At 56.3% G+C, this 24,828-nt stretch overlaps 1 protein-coding gene across 1 annotated transcript in view; it reads left to right on the forward strand.

Moving 5' to 3' along the window:
• MN1 (MN1 proto-oncogene, transcriptional regulator) overlaps positions 1–23,953 on the forward strand; it is a 43,798-nt gene extending 19,845 nt beyond the window's left edge. Inside the window, exon 2 of the mRNA XM_004429843.3 lies at positions 23,242–23,953. Coding sequence (XP_004429900.1) covers positions 23,242–23,423 — 182 coding nt within the window. The 3' untranslated portion in view covers positions 23,424–23,953. The remainder of the gene's footprint in view (positions 1–23,241) is intronic.
• The last annotated feature ends 875 nt before the right edge of the window (positions 23,954–24,828 follow it).

A 24,828-nucleotide genomic window follows, 5' to 3' on the forward strand; every position in this document is an offset into this window, starting at 1 on the left:
TACCAACGTGAGTCAGCTGTCAACCGGCTTGCACAATCCCTGAATCTTTAACAACAGGTCCCCATACCCTGGAGCCAGCGTGTCAAGCTGTGCAGGAAGGGTGTTCCAGGCAAGGGGACAGCGGATATGGGAGCCCTGAGCCCGGGCTGAGCTGGCAGGGTCCAGGAACGGGGAGGGGTGCGTGTCGGGGGAGAGATGGTCCAGGCAGGCAGGGGCCGGACCGCTCAGGGCTCGTCTTCACGGTCAAGTCAAGAGGGTGGATTTGATTCCAAGAGTGCTGGGGAGCCAAGGGAGGCTGTTGAGTGAGGGAGGGATGGGATCTGACAGCACATAGTAGGTGCGCAATTCACGGGAGTTGCATCTGAGCCCAAAGTGTCCGAGAAATGTCTGTTTCCCTTCTCTTCCTTCACGCCTGGCTCCTTCCCAGGAGGCAGAAACTCTCTTCCAGCAGTTTGGCAGCAGCCAGGCCACAGGTTGGTGCCGGGGGTGTCCGCACCCTCCCCAAGGACAGAGCAGCTCAGGCCCCAAGGGAAGTGCTCAGCAGGTGGGGGGCGTGGGGGATGTCCGTCCGCTCTTGATCTGGGCAGGCCACGATTTACGTCCCGGCCCCAGGAGACTTCATTTCCTTCTTTCCCAGGCATTGTTCTCCAGGCCTGGCAGAGGTCACCCGGACAGGAAGGTGCAGGCCCAGCTGGGGCCACCTCGAGAAGGCGCAGAGGGCTGAGCCTCTGGGTGACCTGGGCCGGGCGTCCATCTTCTGGAAACTTTTCTTTGGCCTTCCTCCCTGACTCTCTGAGTTGCAAAGGAATCGTAACGGGCTGCAGTCATGGAGCGCCAATCATAACAAGCCCCATTTTATGGATGAGAAAACTGAGGCTCAGAGAGGCCAAGTGACCTGCCCAAGGTCTCCCAGCTGGGGGGCGGGACAGAGTGCGGATTCACACGTGGGCCTGTCTGACGTGGGAGCCCGTGCTTGGAACCACTAAGGACGAGACGGGAAGTTGATTTCCCACCAACAGATGCTTGAAATAAAAATCGACTCCCAGTCTCCCACTGACCATTCAAATCTTCCCCATCTGTTCCCCACAGGTGAAGGGGCAGTGGTCAGAGCCCCAGGCCTGGGGGCCAGGAGGTGACAGTGTGATTGGGGCAAGGCCATGCAACCTCACTGAGCCTCGGTCTGCCTGTCTGTTGAATGGATCAATTCTGGTATCTCCTGGGACCCCTGTGAGCAGGGAGCATCTGCCTGTGTATCATTTACCTTCTTTCTCTGTTCCCTGCGCCATGCAGGAACCGTAGCTGTGAACAAAACAGACACCATGCTGGCTGGGAGAGGGAATTACTAGTAAACATCTGATAAAAAAGACAACTGCATTAATGTTCCCTAGGAAATTGGCCATTGTAAGGAGAGAGTGTCTGGGGTGGGCCCAGGGTGGCCGAGTGGCTCTGACGTATGAGTTGAAACCAGAATGAAGACACAGTGGCAGCTATCCCCAGCGCCTGGCCCTGGCTTGGCGGCCAGTAGGTGCCCAGTGATTGAATGAATGAAGGAAGGGGCTTTGTCAGCTGCAGGGGCGCATCCCTGCCTGGTCCCAGGGCTAGGGGGTGAGGGCCACCCCAGTACTCCTGAGACTGAGGAGGGGTGATGGGGGTTTCCTCCAGAGGGGCTGGGGTGGGGCTGGTTCAGGGTCCGGGATCCCAGCTCCCATCTCTGCAGGGGTGAGTAGGGAAGGGAGGGGGACCTGGGCATGGGAATTCCTCATCCAGCCCTGCTCGCCCCCTCTCTCCATCCCAACACTGGTCCTCGCCAGCCCCGCCCTTCTGTGGGTTGTGCCGGCCTGAGCCCCATCGGCCCAGGGTCACAGCCCCTGTCCCGCCCGCGGCTGTTACAGGCGTCAGGGCGCGCCCGAACACGGGGGTCTGTGAGAGGATGACCGCATTTCCTCCACTAGTCACCCGATTGCTGGCCAGTGGAGCTGGCTTTTACGCCCCAGACCTCGGGGAGGAGGACAGCGGAGGAAGTCTGGGCCGCAGCCCTAGCGGCTCTGCCTCCCCCTGGACCTCAGTTTCCTCATCTATTTTTGGGTTAAACAGGGTCATGGTGAGGATTATGGGAGGTAACGAAAAGCACTCAGCCCAGCGTCTGGCACATCACAGAGGTCACCAAACCTTGACATAAGTACAGCTGCTTTCCACCTCCTGGGCAGGAGGACTCAGGGACCTGCGAGAGGAGTGAGCTGTAGAAGGCAGAGGGGCAGCCGCCCCCTTACGGGATCGCTCACCCCCCAGGGGGCTGTGACAAATTTGCCTGCAGAGTTTTGGACGGTGATCTTGGGTGCCGTGGAGGGTAGGGATGGTTGGCAGAAATTCCCCAGATGGGTAGATGTTTTAGAACGCAAGTCAGTGAGAAAATGGATCTGAGATAGAAATCGTGCATTTTCTGGAGACCCTGCGAGTTGTCAATACCCTGGCTCCACAGACCCACTTCTTAGATCCTCTGTTTGTGTAGGGTTTGGAAAATCAGTCCCTTGATAGTGTTAGGAAACTTTTCTAGAAATCATGACAACAAGGCTAATAATATGTAAAAGAATATTAATCACACCTTCTACTCTGTATATAGACGGTGACTTGTTCTCCATGGCACTTACCAGACAAACCGTGTGTAGCCCTTAAAATCTGTGCCTGGCTGGTAGGAACCCCTGTAATGATTACCTGCTACTTTGTCATTGGCCTGGGTCACCGACTTGGGACAGTAAAGACGTGTACCCCGTAGGACTTTTCTTCTTGCCTCTGTGTCTCCTCAAATCCATGTGACAGGGAGCACTCCCATTTGCTGGAGATTTCTTCTCGATTTTGCTTTTGGAAAGAAATCTCTTCTGATTCTCTGCCTCGAGCATCAATTTATGGCTTAATCAAACAGAGGTGGGGTGGTGAAGAGGGTGCGTAGGGAGCAAAATCCTCTCTGCCCAGGATGGGGTACATCCCTTTCTGCCTTGTATTTTAAAGACCCATGCAAAAACTCTCTGCAGGCCTGGGGGACAGAAAATATCCCCGGCTGTGCTTCCCCAGGTGTTTGCTCCGGCTCCCCCTCTCCCGCCGTCTCCCCCTCCTCTTTTTCCTTCTGTCTCTTTCACTCCTGGAACAATCGTCCGGGCCAGCTCCTTTGGGCTCCTCCACATTCCCTGCCCAAAACAAAAACCATTCTTAACCCCAGATGACCAGGCCTGCAGCCGTTTTGTCTGGTATGTGGCGTCCGCCTGGGGTGGGGTGGGGGGGCGTGCATGCTTCCAATTTATATTCCGACGTGCCAGCTTCAGGGGGAGCAGAGGCTGGGGGAGAAAAGGCCTCAAGGAGCGGGGAGTCCAGAACCACCAGATTTCAAGAGAGGAGAGAGACAGTGAGGGAAGGATGCTAGCTCGGGGGTCCGAGGCCAGCCCGGGGCACCAGCGCATTCTGGGTCAGGCCAGGCCTGCCGTGCCCACCCCCTGCCCCCCGACTTGTGACCACCTTGTGGACTTTAGGTTTTCCTCTGTATTCTATTTGGTTATTATTATTTTTTAATGAGGTCAGCCTGAAAATCCATCTGCCTGGGCCTGCCTAGGTTTGAAGGCAATTAAACTGGAGACTAACCTCTTAATTAGGGTTTCGCTGTGTAAATCTCATTTGATAAATTCCTTATCATCTCTGGCTTTAACTACAGTGCAGCCTCGAGAGGGGATTGAGTCTCCCCTGGGACCCCTAAATGAATCCCCCCCAGAGAGGCCGCCTGCTCTGCACACGGGGCTCCGCCAGCCCCAGCCTCCCCCAGGAAGGGCTGGGAGAGAGGCCCCTTTCAGGGTTAATTAATCAGAAAACGTAGCGGTGCCGGTGGTTCTGGAGAATTCGTCTGCCACCTTTTCATTCTCCTGTTCCCCCTTCTGCCTCCTCTCTAGGTCTTTCTTTTTTTTAAAAAAAAATTGTTTTTGGGTGAACTGAACTCTGCTCAAGGAAATCTACAGCCCCCCTTGCCTGGTCTCTCCCCCCACTTCTCCCCAACCTGTTTGTCTGTGCGGATGGTGAAATTTTTTTCCTTCCCTTTTTTAAATGCAAGTGCGGCTGGGAGTGGAAATGTCAGGGGTCAGGCTTCAGGCAGCGGGGAGCAGGGGGGCAGCCTCAGCTGCTGTCTTTGCCTTTCGGGAGAAAGCAGAGCTGAGGTTAACCCTTTGGAGCCCAGCCTCTGCCTGTTGGTTGGACGCTGCTTACTCTCTCCACTAGAGGCAGGGGACTTGGTCATCCTTTTTCAGGGTTTGAGGCTAAAAACCACTTCCGTGGTGGCAGGGGAGGGTGCAGGGGGAGGGCTGGGGGCAGTCACGGGGGGTCCCTTAGAAGAATGTCGAGTTGGACTTGTGGTCCATCAGCGTGTACTGAGCACCTGAGGTTGCTGGGGACCGGGTTCCAGATGCCACCCATGTAGACGGGGTCGGTGGGGCAGGCCTGGCCACATTCACTGCTTCAACCTCGTCAGCATCCCAGGAGATGTCCCGCTTAACAGATGGGGAAACCGAGGCCCAGGAGGCATGGTGCGTGCCGAGTCTCCCAGCTGGCGACAGGTAGCGGTGGGATTGGGGCCTGGCTCTCCCTGTTCCCAACCCTTGATTCCCGTGTCCCAGAGTCCCCCGGGTCCAGTAAGAGGAGTGGCCTGACTCAAGGATGGCGTTTGGATTCCTTAGGCCGCTCTGCAGCCATTGACATGGCAGGGGGGCCAGTTGGAGAGCCGAGGACGGCATCCTCACGCCCCCGTGAAGCAGCTACTTCTGTTGACCCATTTGACAGATGAGCAGGGTGAGGTGCAGAGAGTTTAGGACCTGCCTGTGGGTGTGGCTGGGAGGTGGTAAAGCCGGATCTGCCCCCCATCTTTCTGCCCACTGGGCCAGGCTGCCCTTCAGCATGGGCATGCTGCCCGTGCATGGAAACAGAGAAACAGTGCAGAGCTTGTGCCTCTTGCCCTCCGGGTCTCCAAAACCTGTGGGGTTACCCAGGCCATGGCGAGATGGACGGTCCGTGAAATGGGGCTCAGGAGGATGTGCATGTGGCCGGGGTGCTGTCAGGGTGACATGGGGTCTGGCCTGCCAGTGGCTTAGGTAGCACATGGGGCCCAGATGGCAGTGACCACAAATGTTATCCCCAAACCTCGGTTCTCTCGTCTGTGAAGAGGGGATGACAGCAGTGTCAACCCCATGGAGTTCCGTGTGGAGGGACTATACCCATTCGTACACATAAGGCCATATGATCAGGGACTCACATCTGGTAAGCTTCAACATGCATTAAATTTGTTATTATTTATTCCTAATCATGGAGGAAAAAAATGTAGGCACCAACGAAGTGCCAAAGGGAAGAAGGCCCATGTTATGATCAGCACCTCTTGGGTAGCCAGGGGGGTGAGGGCTCCCAGTGGGAGCCAGTAAGAGCTGGGAGTGGGGGCCTCTGCCCTAGCCCAGCTCGAGGGGTTGATCTTGGAACCGGGCTGTGTGGCTCTGAGCAAGTCACCTTACCTCTCTGTGCTTTGGTGCTGGGGAGGGAATGCCACCTTGGGCGGCAGTGGGATGAGTCTGGACCCTGCGTCTGCAGGGGGAACAGAGGAAGGTTTGCTTCAAGGCTTTGCCTGTAATTGGGCAGTGGCTTTGGGCTCCACCCTGCTGGCTGGGCCTCAGTTGCCCTGTCTGGAATGAGGAAGCTGCAGTGAAGCTTAGAGGAAGCAATACACCCAGATATGTTTTGCAACCTCTAGGAAAGCTGTTTCGACATCAAGGATTATTATTAGAGTAATAGAAAGTGGGATCGTTTCTCTGCAGAGTGGAAGAAAATCTGAGCACATGCAGCGCCTGGCAGCTGCAGGTCTGTTCAGGGGTCCATTTGCTTGGTGTCTGCCCCCAAGAGGGCACCATGGGGGTAGTGAGAGAGAGTCACGTAGGTAAAAGGACCAAGATGATGTTGGGGGGCCTGGGTCTGAATCTCGGCGGCCTCTTTTGTTATATGGTCTCGAGTGAGTCACGTTGTTACTCTGTGCCTCAATTTTCTCATCTATAAAATGGGCCTTGTAGGGTGGTTGTGAGGACTAAGTGAAGTGAGGCATTCGAGGTGCCAGCTTGGGCTCCTGCACGATGCCATGTGCTTGGCCCCTGGTCACCAGTCACCGTGACAACGACTCGGGCTGAGCTGAGCCTGGAAATGTCTTTGGAGCCACCTGAAGCGGAACTTGAATTCTCCCCTCGCCTGCCCGTGCCTCCCTTCCTCCCTCCCTCTGAAACCAAAGCCCAGCATCTGTTTCCCCAGGAGCTGTTTAATATTCTGCCGCGGTAAAATGAACTCATTGGAGCCTCCCGAAAACAGCTGAATGAAGCCCGGGCGCCCGGCGGCCTTTCAGAGCGGCTCCAGGCCCCCTCGGGCCTCGGGGAGGCTGGCAACAGCAGCAGCTGTGGGAGAGGGGCCCCTTTTTCTTCTTGGTGCCCCAGGGGAGCCTGTGCCCCCAAATGGAGCTCCTGGAGGGCTGGATGGGGGGCTGGCGCCTGGGGAGGGGAGGCCTGTTTGAGGCCTCATTTGTACTTCTTGGCTCAGAGGTTCTGTGTGTGGGGCCTCCTTGGGGAGGCCGAGAAAGCTAGGCCTTCCCCAAATTCTTCTCCTGATCCTCCCCCAACCCAGCCTCAAGCTAGGCCCAGCAGAGGCAGGAGGCCCAGCCTGCAGGCAGCCCCACTTGATGGTGATGGTGATGGTGATGGTGATGGTGATGATGAAGATAAGATAGTAGCATCTATTGAGCACTTGCTGAGTACCAAACACTGTGTTAAGCATGTCATCTGCGCTGTTTTATTGACTCTTCGAAATCACTGAGGCAGTTGACTATCCTAATTCCCATTTGACAGATGAGGAAACTGAGGCCCAAGAGGTGAGCTGGCTTGTCCAAGATCATGCAGCTAGGAAGTGGTCAAGGAGGGCTTCAGCCAGGGCCGGGCTCTCTCCTTGATGGCAAAAGCCGTCTATCCTTTGGGACCCAGTGGCCTCCTCTGTAAATGGGAGGTGGTCTGACGCCCACCTGCAGGGTGTTCCCGAGACTGTGACGTCATGCCGAGGAAAGTCCACGTAGGCACACAGTCGGAGCTCACTGGAGGGCTGGCTGTTATCTTCACTTGATCACTTCATGAAGCCTGTGGCCTCTTCAGTACAAATTTTGGTGCCCTCCTCCTCCTCCCCACCCCAGTTGCTCCTGCGTGCCTCAATATCACCCCACCCCGGCTCTCTCGGAAAGCGAATGGTAACAAAGTGTTTCCAGGTAGAAGCCGAATTAATTTCATGTAATTATCTCCAATAAAATTAAATATTACTTGCAATTAGTCTTGGGCGATTTCTCTACTGGGAGGCAGTGGAGCAGTGGGGTGAAGACGGGCTGAGCAGGCGCCTGCTGGGCCTGGCACTGGGTCTGGTGGGGCTGGGGTGAGCTGCCCCTGAATGTCCCCGTCACCAGGACCTACACTTACAGCAGTGATTTCTCCCCAAGGCAGAGAGCGCTGGGGGGGAGGACACACACAGCCCCTTTCCTCTTTTTTTATGTCTGAGCAGCCTCAGCAAGTAGCGTTGGGCTTGGTTTTTCCAGCAGGTGGCCTGACCCATGTCTTGTCCCACAACCTCTCAGGAAGACCCCAATCGTCGACCTCCACAACTGGAGTCCAAGGTTTAGTATCTTCTCCCCAGGGTTCAAATCCCAGCAACACCACTTCCCAGCTGTGGGACTTTGGCCAAATCACCTCCTTTCTCTGAGCCTCAGTTTTTCTCATCTGTAAAATGGGAGTATTGTTGACCATTCAATGAGTTAATGCAGGAGTCGGCAAGCTTTTTCTGTGAAGGATCAGATGGTAAATATTTTGGGCTTTGCAGGCCTCGAAGTCTCTGTCATATCCACCCACCCCTGCCTGCGTCTGCAAGGGCAGCACACTGCGCACGTGAATGGGCGTGGCTGTGTTCCGATGAAACTTTATTTATGGGCACTGGTCTTTAGACTTCATGTAATCTTCATTTGTCATGAAATATTATTTTTTTGATGTTTTTCAACCATTAAAAAATGTAAAAAGGGAAATTCTTAGCTCCTAGGCTGCAAAAAAATCCAAAACCCAAAATCAGGTGGTGGGTTGAATTTGGTGGGTGGGCTGCACTTTGCCGACCCTCCAGTTAATACACGGAAAGTGCTTGGCACAGCGCTCGGCCCAGAGAAACTGCGCAATACACGGAACCGATTACTGTTATTATTTCGTGGACTCGAAATACCTTTTATGGTTTTATTTAAGAGTAAGTTAAAGCAGGTTTGTACTGTGAAGTAGGGATAATGACGATAAGCATCCTTTTTTTACTGTTTATGCAGCATCTTGACATTTTTATATGTTCTTTGATCAAGGCAGGAGCTGTTACCCCATTGCAGGGAGACCAGGGCCCAGAGAGGGAAAGTGCCTTGTCCAAGGTCACACAGCTGGGAAAAGGCAGAGGTGGGACCTGAGCCCACGTGGTTCTCTGCCTGGCCCAGGGCCTGCCTGGGCCGCCTCCTGATGCCAGTTATCAATATCAGATTATGATGGCCGCGTGGTGACTGTCTGGCCTTGGGTCTCCCAGTCTCCCTTCACTCATCATCTGGAGAATGGGGATAATAATGCGTACGTTGTAGGTTGTCATGAGCATAAAGGAAGGTACTGGTGAAACCTGAGGCTTGGGGCCGGCCGCGTAGCAGGTGATCAATAAATTGGCATCATTGCTATTATTGCAATTATCATCATCGTTCTTCTTCGTCTTCAGTCACTGCATTTCCGGGATTGTGAACTTCGACTATCCACAGTTTTCATGGGGGAGATGTGAGGGGGAGAACAGGAGGCAGGAGACGTGAGTTTTAATCCTGGCATGGCCTGGCCCCGTCATCTGACCTTGGGAGAGTCACTTGATTTCATTGGGCCTCAGGTTCTTCCTCTGTAATTGGACTGGGTCAGATTTACAGACTCAAAGTCAAGTGCTAATCGGGATTGATTAGCTCTGGCTACCTGGAGCGTTGTGTTGGGAAAGACTCTGAGGCTGTGTCTGGGTTCCATGGGAGGGAATGCTGGGATCGATGAGCAATGTCTGCCGTGGGCTCAAGAGGAAACACCTTTCGGTGGGGCTTGCCTTTTGTTAGGAAACTAGTTGGCATGGGAGCCGCTGACACAGATCGGGAGAGACTATAGATGATGCGTCCAGACCAGTGCAGTCCAGTAGAACTTTCTGAGATGATAGAGATGCCCTGGGTCTGCAGTGTCCAGTATAGTAAGCACTAGCCACAGACGGTTGTTGAACATGTGAAATGTGGTTAGTTGTGAATGAGGAATTGATTTGTAAATTTTATTTAATTTTACATTTAAAATTAAAAAGCCGCCTGGGACAAGTGGCTACCGTGTTGGACAGCCCAGTTCTAGATTCGTAGAGCCCCTGAGCTTACAGAGGCCCCGAGATCATCGACTTGTTACATCCCGAGCGTGCCATGAACTCCAGGTGGGTCGTCGGGGGAAAGCCTGTTGCTTAGCAACAGACACGGGAGAGCGCTGCCTCCAGGCAGCTAGAAACCACCTCTGCAAGTGTTTTGCTCAGGTGGGTGAGCTCTGCACGGCAGCGTCTGCACCGCTCGCCTTCCTGGGGGCCCGGTTCCCCAAGGCTCAGACCTTCAGTGGGCGAGGCTTGGCCTGGACCAGACGCCCCCTCAGATGGCACATACGCCAGCCTCTCCTCCCCCTGTGGCACCCCAAGGAACAGGCAGGTGCTGCCAGAGGCAGAGTGGGCGGGCCGAGAGGGACGGCAGGGTGACGGGCCTTTGGGAGAGTGGGAATCATTTTTTCTTCTTTCCTTCCCTCCTTCCCTCCCCCTCTCTCCCTCCCTCTCTTTCTGGTGTGGGGCAAAAGTAGAAACGCCTTTGGAAACGGACTTGGCTTCATCCTGCCTTGCTTGCTCCCTGGCTGTGTGGTGTTGGGCAAGTCACCCTACCTCTCTGAACCCGTTTCTGCGTCCTTTAAAAAAGAATAACATGTGTACATACAACCAGCCAAACAAAAACCCAACGTCAAACACTTAAAAAAAAAAAAGAGGAATAACAGCTCCTCCCTCCGAGGGTGAACAGGGTGACCCGATGCAGTGATATACACGAAACGTTTAGAATGGTGTCTGGAATGTGGTTCCCTTCCCTGGAAAAGAAGGAGAAAGAGAGACGGCGTCAGAGCATTGGCGGGTAGTTTAACTGGTTCTCATGCCTGGCGTCAACTTAAAATTCACCCCAGAGGTTATCCCTGTTGGTCCAGGCTCGGGGTCAGTAGGCAGGAAGCGTGGCTGGGTGGGGTGCTGGTTGGGAGAGGGGCCTCCCTGGGTCGTCATCCCCGGGCAGGAGGAAATGGCTGGCATTTGCCAGCTGACCTCTTGAGTATTTCTTTCCATGAAGGGACCCGCATCTTGTGGCTTCCTCACTCGCCACAGGGTCTAAAGTAAATTGGGAGAATTCTAACCTCCTGACTTGGAAGGAAGTTTGTAGGCGTTGGGGTTCTGCAGAGTAAGTGGATGCATTTCCTCCCTTTCTGGATAGTCTGTGAGAGAGGGTGGCCCTCTTGGTAAGTTTGGGCGAAGGGCTGTGGGCAAACCTCCTAAGGACATCTTGTTTCATTGGCACCCAGGAAGCCTTGAACAGTTCTTGTTGAGGTCTGTCTGGAAGCCCAGGCGATGTGATTTGTCTTCCTTATTTTAGTGATTCTTTAGGGTTTGTTCCTGCCCACAGGAATTGATGCAATCAGCACATATTGGTTGAAGGCCTACTATGTGCCAGGTGCTAGGGCTACAGTGATGAATAGGGGAGACAAGGTCCTCGATTTCATAGAACTCACAGTCTAGGGGCTGTGGCAGAGAATAGGGCAATTATGAGAATTCAGGGTTAGCACCAGGTGTTACAGTATGGTGGGCATTGGAGCCCATCGAGGGGCTTGGAGAGACCTACCTGAGGAAGGAGGATATGGAAGAGTTACTTATGTGAAGGGAGAAGTTACAGTCATGGTCCAGGAAGAGGGGGGAGCAGGCAGGAGTAGTATTGCCACCACTTGGTGACAGCGTACTGCCAACTCCATTATCAAACCTTCTGAATGAGGACAGGACTGAGTGCTGGCTTGGGCAGGCAGGCCAGAATCCTCTGATCTGGTCACACTTCTGCCCCTGACTTCCTCTCTGGCCTCAGTTTCCCCAGTGTACAGCACCAGCCAGCCCAGTCTTCCTAGGGCCCAGTTCTACCTTCCTCAGAAGACCACAGGGACCATGGGCTGTGACCTGTGCCACGGAAGGTGAGGCACTGTATCTTAATCCTGCTTCTTCATACCTGAGACAGAGGCCAAAGCCAGAAAATCCTTCCAAGAGGTGGGGTGTGGGTGTTGCAAAATGTGTTGCATCTGGGGAAAATTTGACTGAAGGTGGGGCTGGGGTCAACCTAGTCACCTGCCCCCCACCCTTGTGCCTGCCCTTTCCCACACTCCCCACCTGGAAGGAATGTGGTATCCCCCACCTTCCCCTCAGAGCCCATACCCTACGCTCCCAGCTCAACGTCAGAGATGTACTCTGGGCATTGCAGGCCCAGTGGGAACACATGGGGCCAAGCCAGTCCCCTCTCCCACCTCCAAGGTACAGATTAGCCAACATTTCCCATCAGCCCACAGCATTCGGGATAGAGAACACCTACGTGGGTGGCCTCTTTAGGTCACAGAGTCACAGGCCTGGCAGCTGGGGCTCCTGCTGCTTACAAAGGGGATGGCAGCCCAGAGAGGGCAAGTGACACATCTGAAGTCACACAGCCAGCTTCTGGCAGAGTGGGGCCTCAGTTTCCTGGAGTAGGGGAGGAGCGCGCAGCCTGGAGGGATAGCAAGTTGGGGGCTATTTGTGGCAGGCACACCCCTTCCCATACAGCCGAGGCTAGACCTGCTGGAACCCTTGGGAGGTGAGAGCTGAGGAGCGGCGTGCCAGCCACCGGGCAACCGGGGAGCTTCATTCCCTGTTGTTTTGATGGGAGTGACCAACCGGCTCCTTCCGAGCCCAGACCGGCTTCTACTGGTCTACCCATCTGTCTCGTCCAGGCCAGGCAGGCGCCACGGAGTGGTTAAGAAGATACAGGCTCTGGGATCACACAGACCCAGGTTCCACGTTCTAGCTGTGTGACCTTGGCCCTCAGAGGGCCGTCAAGGGGATAAATGAGACCAGCCAGTGAGAAGACCCCGGGCCAGCCCAGGGGTGATGCTCTGCCCACTGCTGTCCACACAGCCCCGCTTGCCTGGCCTGTCACCGTGCTCTTTGCCCGTCACTCTGTCCTTCCCCGAGTCGAGGCTGAGCTGTGACAGCGTCCCTGGAGGCCATGCAGGAGTGGGTGCTGGGGGGCCGCCCATCTCCTCTGGCCTGACGTGGCTGACTCCCTCTGCCTCGGAGAGCCCACCTTTCTCCTCTTGTGTTGCATTTGTGGACTCGTTCTGGAATGGCCTTTTTTATTCAACTCTGCCATTGTAGCATGAAAACAGCCAGAGACAAAATGTCAGCGTATGAACGTGGCTGTGTTCCAATAAAACTTTATTTACAAAATCAGGCGGTGGGTGGGATTTGACCCACGGGCCGTGGTTTGCCGACCCTGGCAGGTTCTTCAGCTGTGAAATGGGGCTAAGAGAACAGAAGCTGCCCTCCAGGGTAGTGGTGAGGAATTAGTGAGTTTAAAAGAATGAACACGCGATAGATGTCAACTCTAATTGTTGTCTGTTACTGTTAATATTATCATGTCATTCTCCCAGCAGCCCTCCCACTAGGTGTATGGCCTCATTTCACAGATGGGGAAACTGAGGCTCAGAGAGATCAAGTGACTTGCCCCCTATCCTTCTGCTCACCATTGGATGACGTGGGACACATCTCCGCCCCTCTTCGTGCCTTGGTTTCCCCTCCTGTACCCTCAGAGAGGATCCATTGGTGTAAATGCACAGGGCACGATGATCACATCCATTGTTGGGGGGGGTGGGGGCACAGAGAGCTAGAGTCGCTTTCAGGGCCATCAGCTGGGACGTGGCAGGGCTAGGAGGACCGGAGCTGGGTTTCTCGGGGACCCGGGTTACAGGCCTCTGACTCAGAAGCTGCCAAGGAGGAACGGCCGGCCAAGTTCGACCAGCGCTCTCTCAGAGCACCGTTCCCATGGGGTGGGATCCGCTCCCCCAACTTGCTCAGAGTTGGGGAGCACAAAGGACCGTGTCCCCAACGAGGGAGTGTGTTTCTGAGTCAGGTGTCCTACACCGAGGCCGGAATGGATAGGGTGCAAGCCTCTAACTAATTTTGACAGATTCCCGATGCCCCTCCCCTGCTCTGAATCTTTCCTTGGCTCCCCTTTGCTCGCAGGAACAAAGCCAAACTCCTTCCTGGGGCCTCCATGACTTCATTTGACCTTTGCAGCCTCCTCTTCCTCCCTGTCCCTCGCAGGACCCAAATCAGGGTCCCTGGGCTGGCCTCTTGTTCCTCTGAAACAGTCAGACCCCGTAAAGCTTTATACTCATCCTTAAGTCCCCCTAGCACGTCCTCTCCTTTGCTAAGTCTTCCCAGATCCCTACCTGGCCCCAGGGGCCCACGACACAGGGCAGCCTTTCGCTCCGACAGCGCCTGTGCTGTCCTGCAGGTGCGTTTTACCAGAACATCCCTCCACCAGGCTGGGAGCTCTGTGTTGGGGTGGCCTCTCTGAGCCCAGCGCCCAGCACACGGCGGGGAGCACACGTTTGGTTGGGATGCGTTCGCCCACTGCCACGCTGTATGTCCCGAGGGCTCCCTCGCACAGGCTGCCCCAGGCCTGGGTTTGCGGAAGTGATTATGGGACAGGATACCAAGCATCTCCTGGGTACCGGGCATTTCATCCCCCTCTCTGCAAGGTGGGAATGACCAAACTCATTGTCTGGGTGAGGAAACGGAGACTCAGGGAGTCACAGGGGCTGATCCAGGGTTGCACAGCCCGGGAGCGACAGGGTTGACGTTGGAACCCAAGCCTCTGTCTGCACGGCCCTTCCTCGGGGACGCAGCAGCGCTGTGGGAAGTTGCCACCTGCAGCCCCGCCCACCCGGCACGGAAGATCACACGGCTCCCGCAGACCCGTGGATGGCTGAGCAGGGCAGATGCCCCCAAGAACTTCCACCCAAACCATCGGCACTTCGAAAACTTATTTTGTAAAATTCAGACTCGTCACTGGTCTTTCCTCCACTGGGCTGAAGCAATGAAGTTCTAAATCCACAGAGATGCATGTGGACATTTGCCTTATTTTATAAAAATAATTCTTGAATGGCTTACCGCCCACCAGGCAGAGGGCTGGGAGCTCAGTGATGTGTCTGGCCTGGGGTTAGGTTGCCCTGGTGTACAGGTGAGGATGCTGGGGCTCAGAGAGGGACAGTGTCCTGCCCAGGGCCACCCAGCAATGGGGCCAATGCCATGGGGGTGAATTGCGGGTGGGAAGGCGAGAAAACAGAGAGTGGGAAGGGCTGTGCTGGAGACAGGGCTGGAGAAAATCTCAAATACAATAATCATTCTAGAAATATTAAGAGCAGCTACTATTTCTTGGGGCATCCTTGGTACCCGGCAGTGTGCTAAGGCTTTGCTGGCATTAGCCCTGGACCCTCCCCATGGCCCTGTGAGGATAATACTGTCTCCATCCCCATTTCATGGATGAGAAAACTGAGACTCAGAGGAGTCAATGTTCCCAAAGCTGAGGCTGAAATCCGCTGCTCTGGACTCGCCCTGTAGTGCTCTCCCCACACACGCTCCCTTGCTGCACCACCACGGCCACTGTCAGGAGGAAGGTGCGGGCTGAGGGGTCGGCCCGCAGCCCCCCAGCCTGTCACGTCTCGGTAGCACGCAGGCCAGGAGTAGCCCAGGGGTGCGCAGGGCCGCATCTGTCACAGGTCACTGGCTGCGTGGCCGGAGGCGCCAGGAGACGGCGCCCAATTGGAGGCACTCAGGCCCTGTCCTTCCTGTGGACTCTGGGCCTCAGATGCCACCCCGGCTCCTCCTTCGAGGCTGGGGAAGGTCCCTGGAACTCAGCCCCCACCACATTCCCAGGCCCGCCCCCCGGCTCTAGGCAGCCTGGTCCCCGCCATGCCCTTGCTGCTTCGCCTCAGCGGAGCCCTCGGCCAGTTCTCAATCTAAATGACAGCTGCCCTCAGCCAAGTCAACTCCAATTAGTTTCCGAAGGCTTCCAGGGGCCTGGCCGAGCCTCTCACCAGACGGAGCTGCCCCAGTGGCTGGCGAGGCCCCTTCCTCACCCTTGTGGGGCCTGGGAAGGTGGGGCCTCACGGGGCCCCTCCGGATCATCGATGGGGGCCCTCCCTGGCTCTCAAAAGCCCCCGTGCATGCCACATGCTACCCCCCATCCGCCAGGGCTGGTGTGGGGACTCTCAGGCAGCGTCCAGAGAGAAAGCATGGAAGGGGCTTCGGGTTTCATCCTTGGCTGCTGTGTCACCTCTGCTGTCGTTTGCATCCATCTGTGAGTGTTAGGGCCCTTTCCCCAAAATTGAGAGTGTTGGTCTGAGAGAGAGGGAGAGAGGGAGAGGGAGACAGACAGAGAGGGAGAGAGAGAACTCGAGGGGAGTGGGAGGGAGAGAGAGATGGGAAGACAGAAGGAGGGAGAGGCAGTACCTGGCACTTTGGCTGGGACATTTTACTTCTTCATGTGACTTTGATGAAACCACACACTTTGGCATCAGACAGACCTGGGAGTGACCCTGGCCCTGCCACTGGCAGCCGTGTGACCGTAGGCCAGTGACATCCCCTCCCTGAACCTCAGTTTTGTCCCCTGTAAAGTAGGCTGGAGCATCAGGCTCTGTCTTCCTGGGTGTTGGGGTGATCGGATGAGATAGGCTGAGACCCGGCCCGTAGGGGACCTGAGGCCAGTGTCTCTTAGTGTCCTTCACTTTGGGAGGGCTCCCGCCCCAGCCTCCTGCCTAGATTGAACGTAAAATCTGATTGCCCCAAAGGGATAGCAAGAGTCAGGGGGTTGTGCATCCACTCACTACCATTCATTTTAGAGGGGACCAAATAGGCCCAGAGAGGGGAAATGACTTGCCCAAGGTCACACAGCCAGCAGGTAAAGAGCTGGGATGAGAATGTGAGTCATTCATTTAAATATTTAACACATCCTTATGGGGTGCCTGCCGTGTGCCAGGGAGCAGAGAGACAGCTGGTAGCCACGTGGGCGTGTCTGCCCTCAGGTCTCCAAGCCAGGCTCCTCTGATCTGCACTGGAGGTATTGTTATCCCTCTACAGATGGGGAAACCGAGGCTCAGCAAGTTGAGCTTGCCCAGGGCCATGGAGCTGGTGAGGAGCAGAGTTGAGATTCACATGGCAGTGGGATTTGAATCTAGGCTTCTGAGCCCAGAGTTGGGGCCCCCCAAAGCTGCCGAGAGTGGGGAGGGCGTGGAGTGGGGTTTGGGGTTTTCTGTTTTCCTGCTTGGCTGGTGGCTGTGTAGACCTTCTTTGTGCCCCCCTGACATCTGGCTTAGACTTGCTGTTCCTGCCCTGAGCCCAGAGCCGGTGAGTCGGGGACCCCATCTCCCTCCACAGAGGAGGGGATACGGTCCAGGGGCTGAGCATGGACAGGCAGGCAGATGGGGTCCTCCTTGGGGTTGTGGGGCTCTGCAGAAGGATTCCAGTTGGGCATGGGGGCCAATTCCACTGGGCCGGGTCCCCCACATCCCCAGTGGCGGGTTCTTGGGGACGGGCCTTAGTGCTGCTTTAAAAAGCCTTGCGACTTTGCTTACCTCTGGGCAAGACTCTGCACTCCTGGGACTTGCGTCTGCTCTGATAGCTGCTGGCCATTCCCGAGCCCCCACCGTATGCCAGGTGCGATGGAACTTGATGTAACGTGGCGGGGAGCTGGGTGCCGTCCTCATCCCGTTGCCTTGAGAAGGAGCTGCGGCTCTGAGAGGGAAAGTGACTTGCCCAGGGTCAGCCTGCTGGGAAAAGTGCTAGGAACCGAGATAGGGACTTGGTCATCTGATTCCTGGGTCCCCCCCGATGTCTTCCATCTTTGGCATCCTGTTGCCGAGGGGCCCTGATCTCAGGACCCCCCCTCTGCCAGGGTGGATGTGTCAGTGCTTCCCTGCAGCCAGCTTGGCGGTAGCTTGCAGTGTCATTAGCGTTATGGTGGCTGGGGGTGGGTGTGCCATCTGCGAGCAGGGAAGGGGTTCACGTCCCTCGGAGTAGGGCCTTGGAGAAACATTGCCACGAGGCTGACAGCCAGGTAGGATGGTAGGAGTCAGCAGGGGTGAGGCGGGGAGGGTGTTCTCGGCAGAGGAAACATCAGGAGCAGAGGCGTGGAGGTGGGAAGGATCAGGGCTGCGCTGAGGGACTGCGCGGCTAGGGTACTGAGAGATGAGGGTGGAGGCCCAAGAGAGAAGCAGGCCAGGTCACGCCAAGCTGGGGACTTTATCTTGGGGGCACTGGGGAGCCAGGGAAGGTTTGAGTGGGGGAGGGGCCTGCCCTGATTGGTGCTTCAGGCAACTCCTGCGGCTCACAGGGGAAAGTGGGCTTGGGGGCCAGCGTGGAAGCGGAGAGAGTACTAAGGCGGCTGAAGCAGGCCAGAGACAGTGGTGGCCTGAACCAGAGTGGGGGCAAGGGGGAGGGGAGAGGTAGGCGGCTTCTGGAGCAGCCTCTTCTCTCCCAGGTGCCTGGACTCTGGAGCATGGAGGAGAGGGAAGAGCACCACTTGATGCCCAGAGCTAGCGTGGGTGCGATGCCCGGCCTGTCTCAGGAGCTAGGAGAGTCTGGGGGGCCACAGATGTGTCGGGGGCCCTCAGGGCCTGCAGGGCTGCAAGACTGAGGCGCTGAGAGGAGGTGGCCTGGTCCTGTGGCTCCCAGGCCTGCCTGTGCTTCCAGGCCCAGTGGCCCAGCCCCCCAGATGAGTGGCAGCTGCGACAGACACCAGCATCCCCAGCCCCCCAGCCAGGTCCAAATAAAGGAAAAACCAAAATACGTTTCCCTTTGTCGGAATCCGGTGAGGATGAGTCGGTCGAGAGTCATTCGCTATTGTATTGTGGGGCCCACACTGCTCCTTACATAAGCTTTGAGTTCAAAATACGCCTGGAATTCTAATTCGCCTGCTCTGCCGGGGATCACAGGCCGGGCCCCTGTCAGCCTTGGTGGGGCAGGCCCCGGCACCCAGGGGGATGAAGATACTGTCCCCTGGCACGTGGCACTACCAGCTCTGGCTCTCTCCAAAGCCCAGGGCTGGGAAAGAACAGTAAGTGTGATCAACCTAAGAACAGCTAACTGTTTTTGAGGCTCATCGTGTGCTCAAGACATCACCATGCTATCTGCTTAATCCTCCAGCAGCCTGTGAAGTGGGTTCCCCTTTTCCACCCTGGGCGAACACCTGTCCCATGCCACAGTGTGGAGTAGCATCCAGGGAGCCCTGGATCTGGACGCTATTTGGAGCCCACCCTTGACCCCCACGGCCTCCTCCCCCATACTGCTGGCTTTCCCTCCGGTGGGCGGGAACTTTTCGGAGGGTTCCAGGACAGCACTTCAGCTGCCCCCTCAGAGCTCACGATGCCTGAGCGTGTGGCTCACCCAGACTGGAACCCCGTCCTGGGGCTTTTGCATGCAGAGCCAGGTGATAACAAGGCCTGTTTTGCTGCCTTTAAAAAAGAAAGAAAACTGCCCCCTGCGTGGGCGGCATCTCCAGAAGTGCAATTAACAACGCCATGTCCCCAGGTTAACAAGTGCGCATCTGTTCCCTTCTCCCTTCTCCCCGCTATGGCCAGCAAAATGGTCCCTCTGCCGTCCCCGTCCCCGTTAGCACTCCGGCCAGCCGTCCGGGCCCTGCGGGTCCCCACGCGCCTGCCGTCTGGTCAACAGCGGAGGGTGGTCCTGGTGTTGGCGGAGCGCGCTCTGTCTTGGCAGCCTGCTAAGCACTTTCCATGGATCATTTCACTTAATCCTCGTAACTGCCTCCGTGGCGGCCAGTCCTATTATTTCCCCCATTTTCTAGGACTGAGGCTCTGGGAGCTGAAGGGATGTGCGCAAAAGTCCCCTGCTCCACAAATGGTAGGCGCCGTCGTCGTCGAATCCTGTAAGAGAAATGGATTACATTCCCTATCCACGCCGTCGCTCTTTTGGCTCCAGCTCGCGGTCCCCGCCTCCCCTTGGTGGAACTGCCTGTCCCGCTGCGGACTGAGGAGCGCGGAAGACGGAAGCGGACGCGGTGCCGCGTGCGCGGGGGGCGAGCGGGAGGCGGCGGGACCTAGACGGTGTGATGCGGCGGCGGCGCCGGAAATGGCGGAGTAAACGCTGCGGTGGCGGGGAGCGGGTGGTGGGAAGGGGTGGAGGGGTCAGCGAGGACTTCTGCACACGAAGAAAAGGCGGGAGAGAGCGGGGCGCCCCAGCTCCAGGCCCTGCCCACCCCCCTCTGCGGGGGACTGAGATGGTCCATTCTGGCCAATGGCGGGATGTCTTTAAAAGGTGCCCTGAAGTCCCTCCTTGCTGGCCGGCCCGCCATCCGGTCCCGTGAACCAGAAGCCCCTCTCCTCGGCCGCTGTGCCGCCTGCACGCGGTGAGGCCCACTCGGGGTTATGCGTTTTGAGTTGGTGATACCTCTGCCTCAGGGACTGACCCCCGCCCCCCACATGCGCATCGTCCTTAGCTCTTTCTCCTGTATGGCGCCCCAAGCTGCTCCGAGCGGGGCCGTCAGGAATCTCCATCCCCAAGTTACAGATGGGGAAACTGAGGCCCTGCAGCTGGGGGTCAGCTGCCCAGGTACGGGGGATCTGGGATTCTGCCTCGGCCTGACCCGCTGAGAATCCTGGGTTAAAAAGAGAGGCCGGTCCCAAAGCTGGTGACCCGGCCTCGGGTGACCCTTGAGCAGCTCCCTGCCCCTTGGAACCTCAGTCTTCCCATCTGTCAAATAGGGATGAGGGTCACTTCACAGTCAGTGCACGAGCTCCAGCTGAGCGCCTGCTGTGTGCGAGGTGCTGCGCCGAGCAGACCAGACGTGTGCCTCCCCCACGCAGCCAGGGTCTGATGGGGTCCCGTCCCCCAGGCAGCCAGGGTCTGATGGGGGAGGGCGACAGCTCACAAGTGGAAAACATGACGACACCCATCGGGTTCCGCAGTGTCTGCCAGTGCCGGGCGCTGAGTAACTCCAGGGTCACCCCCAACCCTTGGAGCTCGGTGAGGGGGCGGCTTTATCTCTGGGTCCTGGCGTGGGGGGCCGGTATGCCGGCCCCCTCGAGGAGCTGGGACCGAGGGCCTCTCCCAAGCTAGGCAAGCTCTGACTTGAGGCGGCTTCCGTGGGACTAATTTATGGCAGCTGCTCGGCAGCCCGGGGAGCCGCGGTCCTAGGGGGTGTTGGGTCCCCCTAGCTGGAATGAATCCGGCGGGAGGATGAGTTTGGTCGTGCTTGGGTTGTCAAGAACTGAAGAATAATATTCTCTCTGAAAAATATTCCTGGTGGATACGAGCCTCGCTTGCTCCTATAGGCAGAGGCTGGGGAATCCACGTGCTCTGTGATGTGGGGCAAGCCCTGCACCCTCTCTGAGCCCCAGGTGCCCCTCTAAATTGGGGAGAAGGGTCTGCCAGCTGCTGAGTTGGGATAATACACCGCGGTGTTCAGCTGTGCCTGGCACAGCCTCATTAATTCCACCCCAAGTAAGAAGAGTAGCTGTCTCTGGCGCATGGCGTGCTTACGAGTCGTCTGTAGCTTGGAAATAAGGCATCTTTAGGAAATTTGGCTATTTGAGTCAGTCTGGAACCATCACCCAGCAAACCCAGCTTCTAGAAAAGTCGCCAAGTGTGCTCCATCTCAGCCTGCAACTCAGGAAGCTCCGACTCCCCTTCACCTTCCTGGTGCAGCAGCCACAGAGCAAGGGAGCCGGGTGGGAGGGCGGGCCTCGGTCAGGTTTCTCTTTAGCCGTGCAAACTTCGGCGAGGGGCCTCGGTTTCCTATCTGTAAAATGGGCACAAGCATGGCTGTGTCAGCTCCTTGAGATAACGTGTGTAAAGTGAGGTAAGGAACCCCTTTAGAATTCGTCTCTGTCTCTCCCTCTGGCAGATGCTACGCCTCCCCCTCGTCCAGATCTCGCCATGCTTGGAACAAAATTCCTTCTGGGGGTATTAAGCAGCAGGGTGTCACTGGGAGCAAGGCAGGCGTGGGCTCAAGAGCAGAGGCGTGGGGGCTGTGCGTCGGCATTGCTGGAATCCAGGGCCTGCCGTGTGCGAGGGCACCCTGCATCTGACGTCTGCAGCTTCCTGGGGTACCTTCTCCCCTGGGAGCCCCGGGTGTGGCGTTAGTGGCGTCCCAGCTGCACTGTATGAAGCAGCTTTGAAACCCCAAGCTCAGAGCCGCAGCTTCCCCTTCTGTGAAATGGGGCAAAGACCCCAATTTCCCGGGCGGGAATGTGCCCCTCTTGCCAGTCCCAAGGAGAGGACAAGGCTTGGGGGCTTCTAGATGGCTGCAAGGACCCCTCACCTCCTGAGCTCCCAGATACTAATGACAGCCCTGTCGGGGGATCGCTGTAGATGCCAGACCATGACGAGACCCTGAGGGAGATGACATCACCCTCACCAATGAGGAACTGAAGCTCAGAGAGGGCAAGTGGCAGACCCCCGGCCACACAGCGGTGGGGCTGGGATTCGATCCCCGGTCTGTGACTCCGAAATGACTGTGCTGTGACACCGTCTCCTGGCCTCACCCTCAGCTCCAGGAGGAGGATGAAGACAGTGTCTGCCTTGTTTCCTGCTGGATCCGCAGGGCCAGCGCCACTCCGGCACATCTAGGGACCCCATAGAGGCTTGTTAATGGAATGAATGAGGGAAGGAGCAAAGAAGATGGTATTCGTCCCCAGCCCCTCCCAGCATGCAGGTCCCAAAGCTGGGTGTCTCTGGGGCCCCAGGGTGGGGACCCCAAACCTAGTTGTCACAGCCTGGTCTGGGCTGCCTAGACCCATCCTTTTGGGAGGATTTTCTTTGCAGGCTGTGGCTCAGCTCCCGGGGGAGGCCTCCCCTTAATCCCAGAGGGCAGATGGGTGGGGTAGCTCCTGCCTGGCACAGGGCCCTGCTGGGCTGCACAGTGTGCTGAGGCGGGCGGGCCGGTCGTGGAGTTCAGTATCTGGGTGTGCTCCCTCGGCTGGATCTGGGTGCCCACTCCCAACTTCAGCTTTTCTCACTTATACTGAGTCAGAAATTCACCACCAGCCCATCTTCAAACCCAACTCTGCCCCTTCCTGGCTGTGTGACCTTGGGCAGGTCACCTCTCCTCTCTGAGAGTCAGGCTCTAGGAAAGAGAAATAATGAGAATATTCATTAACATAGAGCAGGTCTCAGAACAGAACCAATGGTCACTTGGCAGCTGTAAATTAGAAGTCCTCCAAAATGACTGCTCCATTCCTTCCTTGCCTCAGAACTCCCAGTTCATGCTCTCTTCTAGTCTAATTCATACTAAGGTGTGAATGGTTGTCAAACTGCCTTTCCCCTCATGAGTGTCTAACCCAGACATCGCTGTGATCTGTGGTTTTTTGGTACTTTATGATTGAGTGGGAAGGAAACTGAGGGTTCATCGAGAGTGTAGAAGAGGAATAGACTCCTCACCCCTAACACCCAAAGTCCTTTCATATAGCAGCCGGGGATGGGCAAAGGGCGCTGGTCTTGTTTGAGAGTCTAGACTTAGTCTTTACTGCTCTGAGCAGTTTGGCACTGTTTAAGGAAGTTCCCAACACATAGTAGGCCCTTAGCATCTGTCTGTCTGGAGGATGACAAGAGAATGGGCTGTGTTCTGGACCTGGACAATCCTCCCCTCCACCCTTTCACTGCATCTGGCGAACTCCTACACATCCTTCAATGCCCAGTTTAGATGCCTCTCCTCCAGGAAGCCTTCCCAACTTCCTTCAGGTCCAGTTAATATTTTGGGAACTCTAGTCCATTAGAGATGGGCAAACCCTGAGTTTATCCTGCCCAACTCTCCTATTTCCCAAGGGGGAAAACTGAGCCCTAGCAGGGGGCCTTCCCTTGGCTGAGCCTCACAGCCAAGTCAGAGGCGACAGCTGGGGCATTTGAACCAACCTTCTCTAGAGCCCCTCAGAGCATCTTCAGGCACAGAAAGAGGGCCTGGACCCCCTGCTCCCCCCATTAGGGCCTCCCGCAGAGCCTAACAGCTAACATCCTCTCTTGCTTCTGTCTCCACAGCCCACGACCTCCCCGCAAACAAGGCCTCGGCAACCCAGTCTGGCAGCCATTTGCAGTGCCTGTCTGTCCACTGCACGGACGACGTGGGCGACGCCAAGGCCCGAGCCTCCGTGCCCACCTGGCGCTCCCTGCACTCCGACATTTCCAACAGATTCGGGACTTTCGTGGCCGCCCTAACTTGAATTGACAAGAAATGCCCCTCCCCCACCAGGCCCTTCCCTCCCCCCTCTCTCCCCCCCTCCTCCGACCCCCACCCCCCTGTTAATTTGCAAGGGCCACTATTGCTGAGTGGATGATTTTTTTCCTAGGTTGGTACCTGCTTAGTGGCATATGGACCGGAAAGGGTTAATTTAAAGGGGAAAAAAAAAAACCTCAAAAAATTTTTTTAAAAAAGAAACTCGTCTGCCACGGTATGTTACCAGTGTTAACCCCTTCTGCAGTTAGCAAACTTTTGCTTAAGCCTTTTTCCTGCTAGATAATTCCCCATTTTTCGGTAATCTTGGCATACATTTTTTAGATGACCTCTTTCCTTGTTTAATTTTCATGCTGCTGTGTGCCCAAGTATTGTTATTTCATAATAAGACAAGAATTGCTTTCCTTTTTTATTCTCTTTTATTCTTGTTCCTTTTCTCCCCTCCTCCCCACCCCTGCTTTTTTTTTTTTTTCCCCTTTTGCTTTGTTCACTGCTTATTAAAATGGAAATCCTGGAGAATAGTAGTTCTGGAATATTGCCGGGTGAAAGTCGAATTGTCATCACAATATTATATATTGACACCCAACTGTCATCAGGCAGGCAGGAGCCAAACAATTAATGCCCCCCTTAGGTATTCTGCCGGGGATTTTGTTTTGTCTGTTCCCTGAGAAAACAGAGATATATATTTGGGCTCCTGCAAACACACGCTCAGCCTTGGGCTCCGTTCTCGCTTCTGCGGGAAGCTGCCGCTCTCTGCAACGGAGGTGATGACGTGTCCAGCCCGCTCTGTGGGAAGGAGCCGGAATGTTCCACAGTGCTGTTTTCTCTCCTTTTCTGGGCCTCTGCGCAGACGCCTGGGCTCTGAATTTTCACACCGTGCTAAGCAGCCCTGGTCCGCCTGGGGGACGGTGCCTCCGTCCAGCTTGCTGGGTGTCTGGGGGCTCCAGGCTTTGGCCGTGCAGCAGCCAGGCCGGCTGGGTCTTGGGTGCTGGAGTTGGGGAGGAGCAGTTCTCAGCCCTCGGCCTTTCTGGACAGCTCTTCCCAGCCAGGCGTCCCCGGGGAAGGAGGAGGGACTGGGTGGCCCTCCTCCACCTCTTCCATTTGGTCCCCGCTCTCCATCTATTTTCCCGCCTCAACCTGGGCCGCCCCCCCAGCCCTGGGAGGGACGAGGCTTTTGCCAGCATTTTTTGGGGGCGTCTTTCAGCGAAGGAGCCTCCAGGCCCAGCCTGCCAAGCCAGCCTTCTCCGAGCCTGGGTGTATTTCTTTGCAGGGGTTTGCAGGCTCCTGAGGGCTAGAGGAGGACGAAAGGGGATATAACTAATGACTTTGATTCCTGAGCCTTTTTCTTAACTCCGGAATTTTTTTCCCCTTTGGATTTCATCTCACCTTGTTGC

This window comes from Ceratotherium simum, chromosome 35 (genome assembly GCF_057802395.1).
Source record: "Ceratotherium simum simum isolate JZ-2026a chromosome 35, ASM5780239v1, whole genome shotgun sequence".
NCBI classification, from domain to species: Eukaryota; Metazoa; Chordata; class Mammalia; order Perissodactyla; family Rhinocerotidae; genus Ceratotherium; species Ceratotherium simum.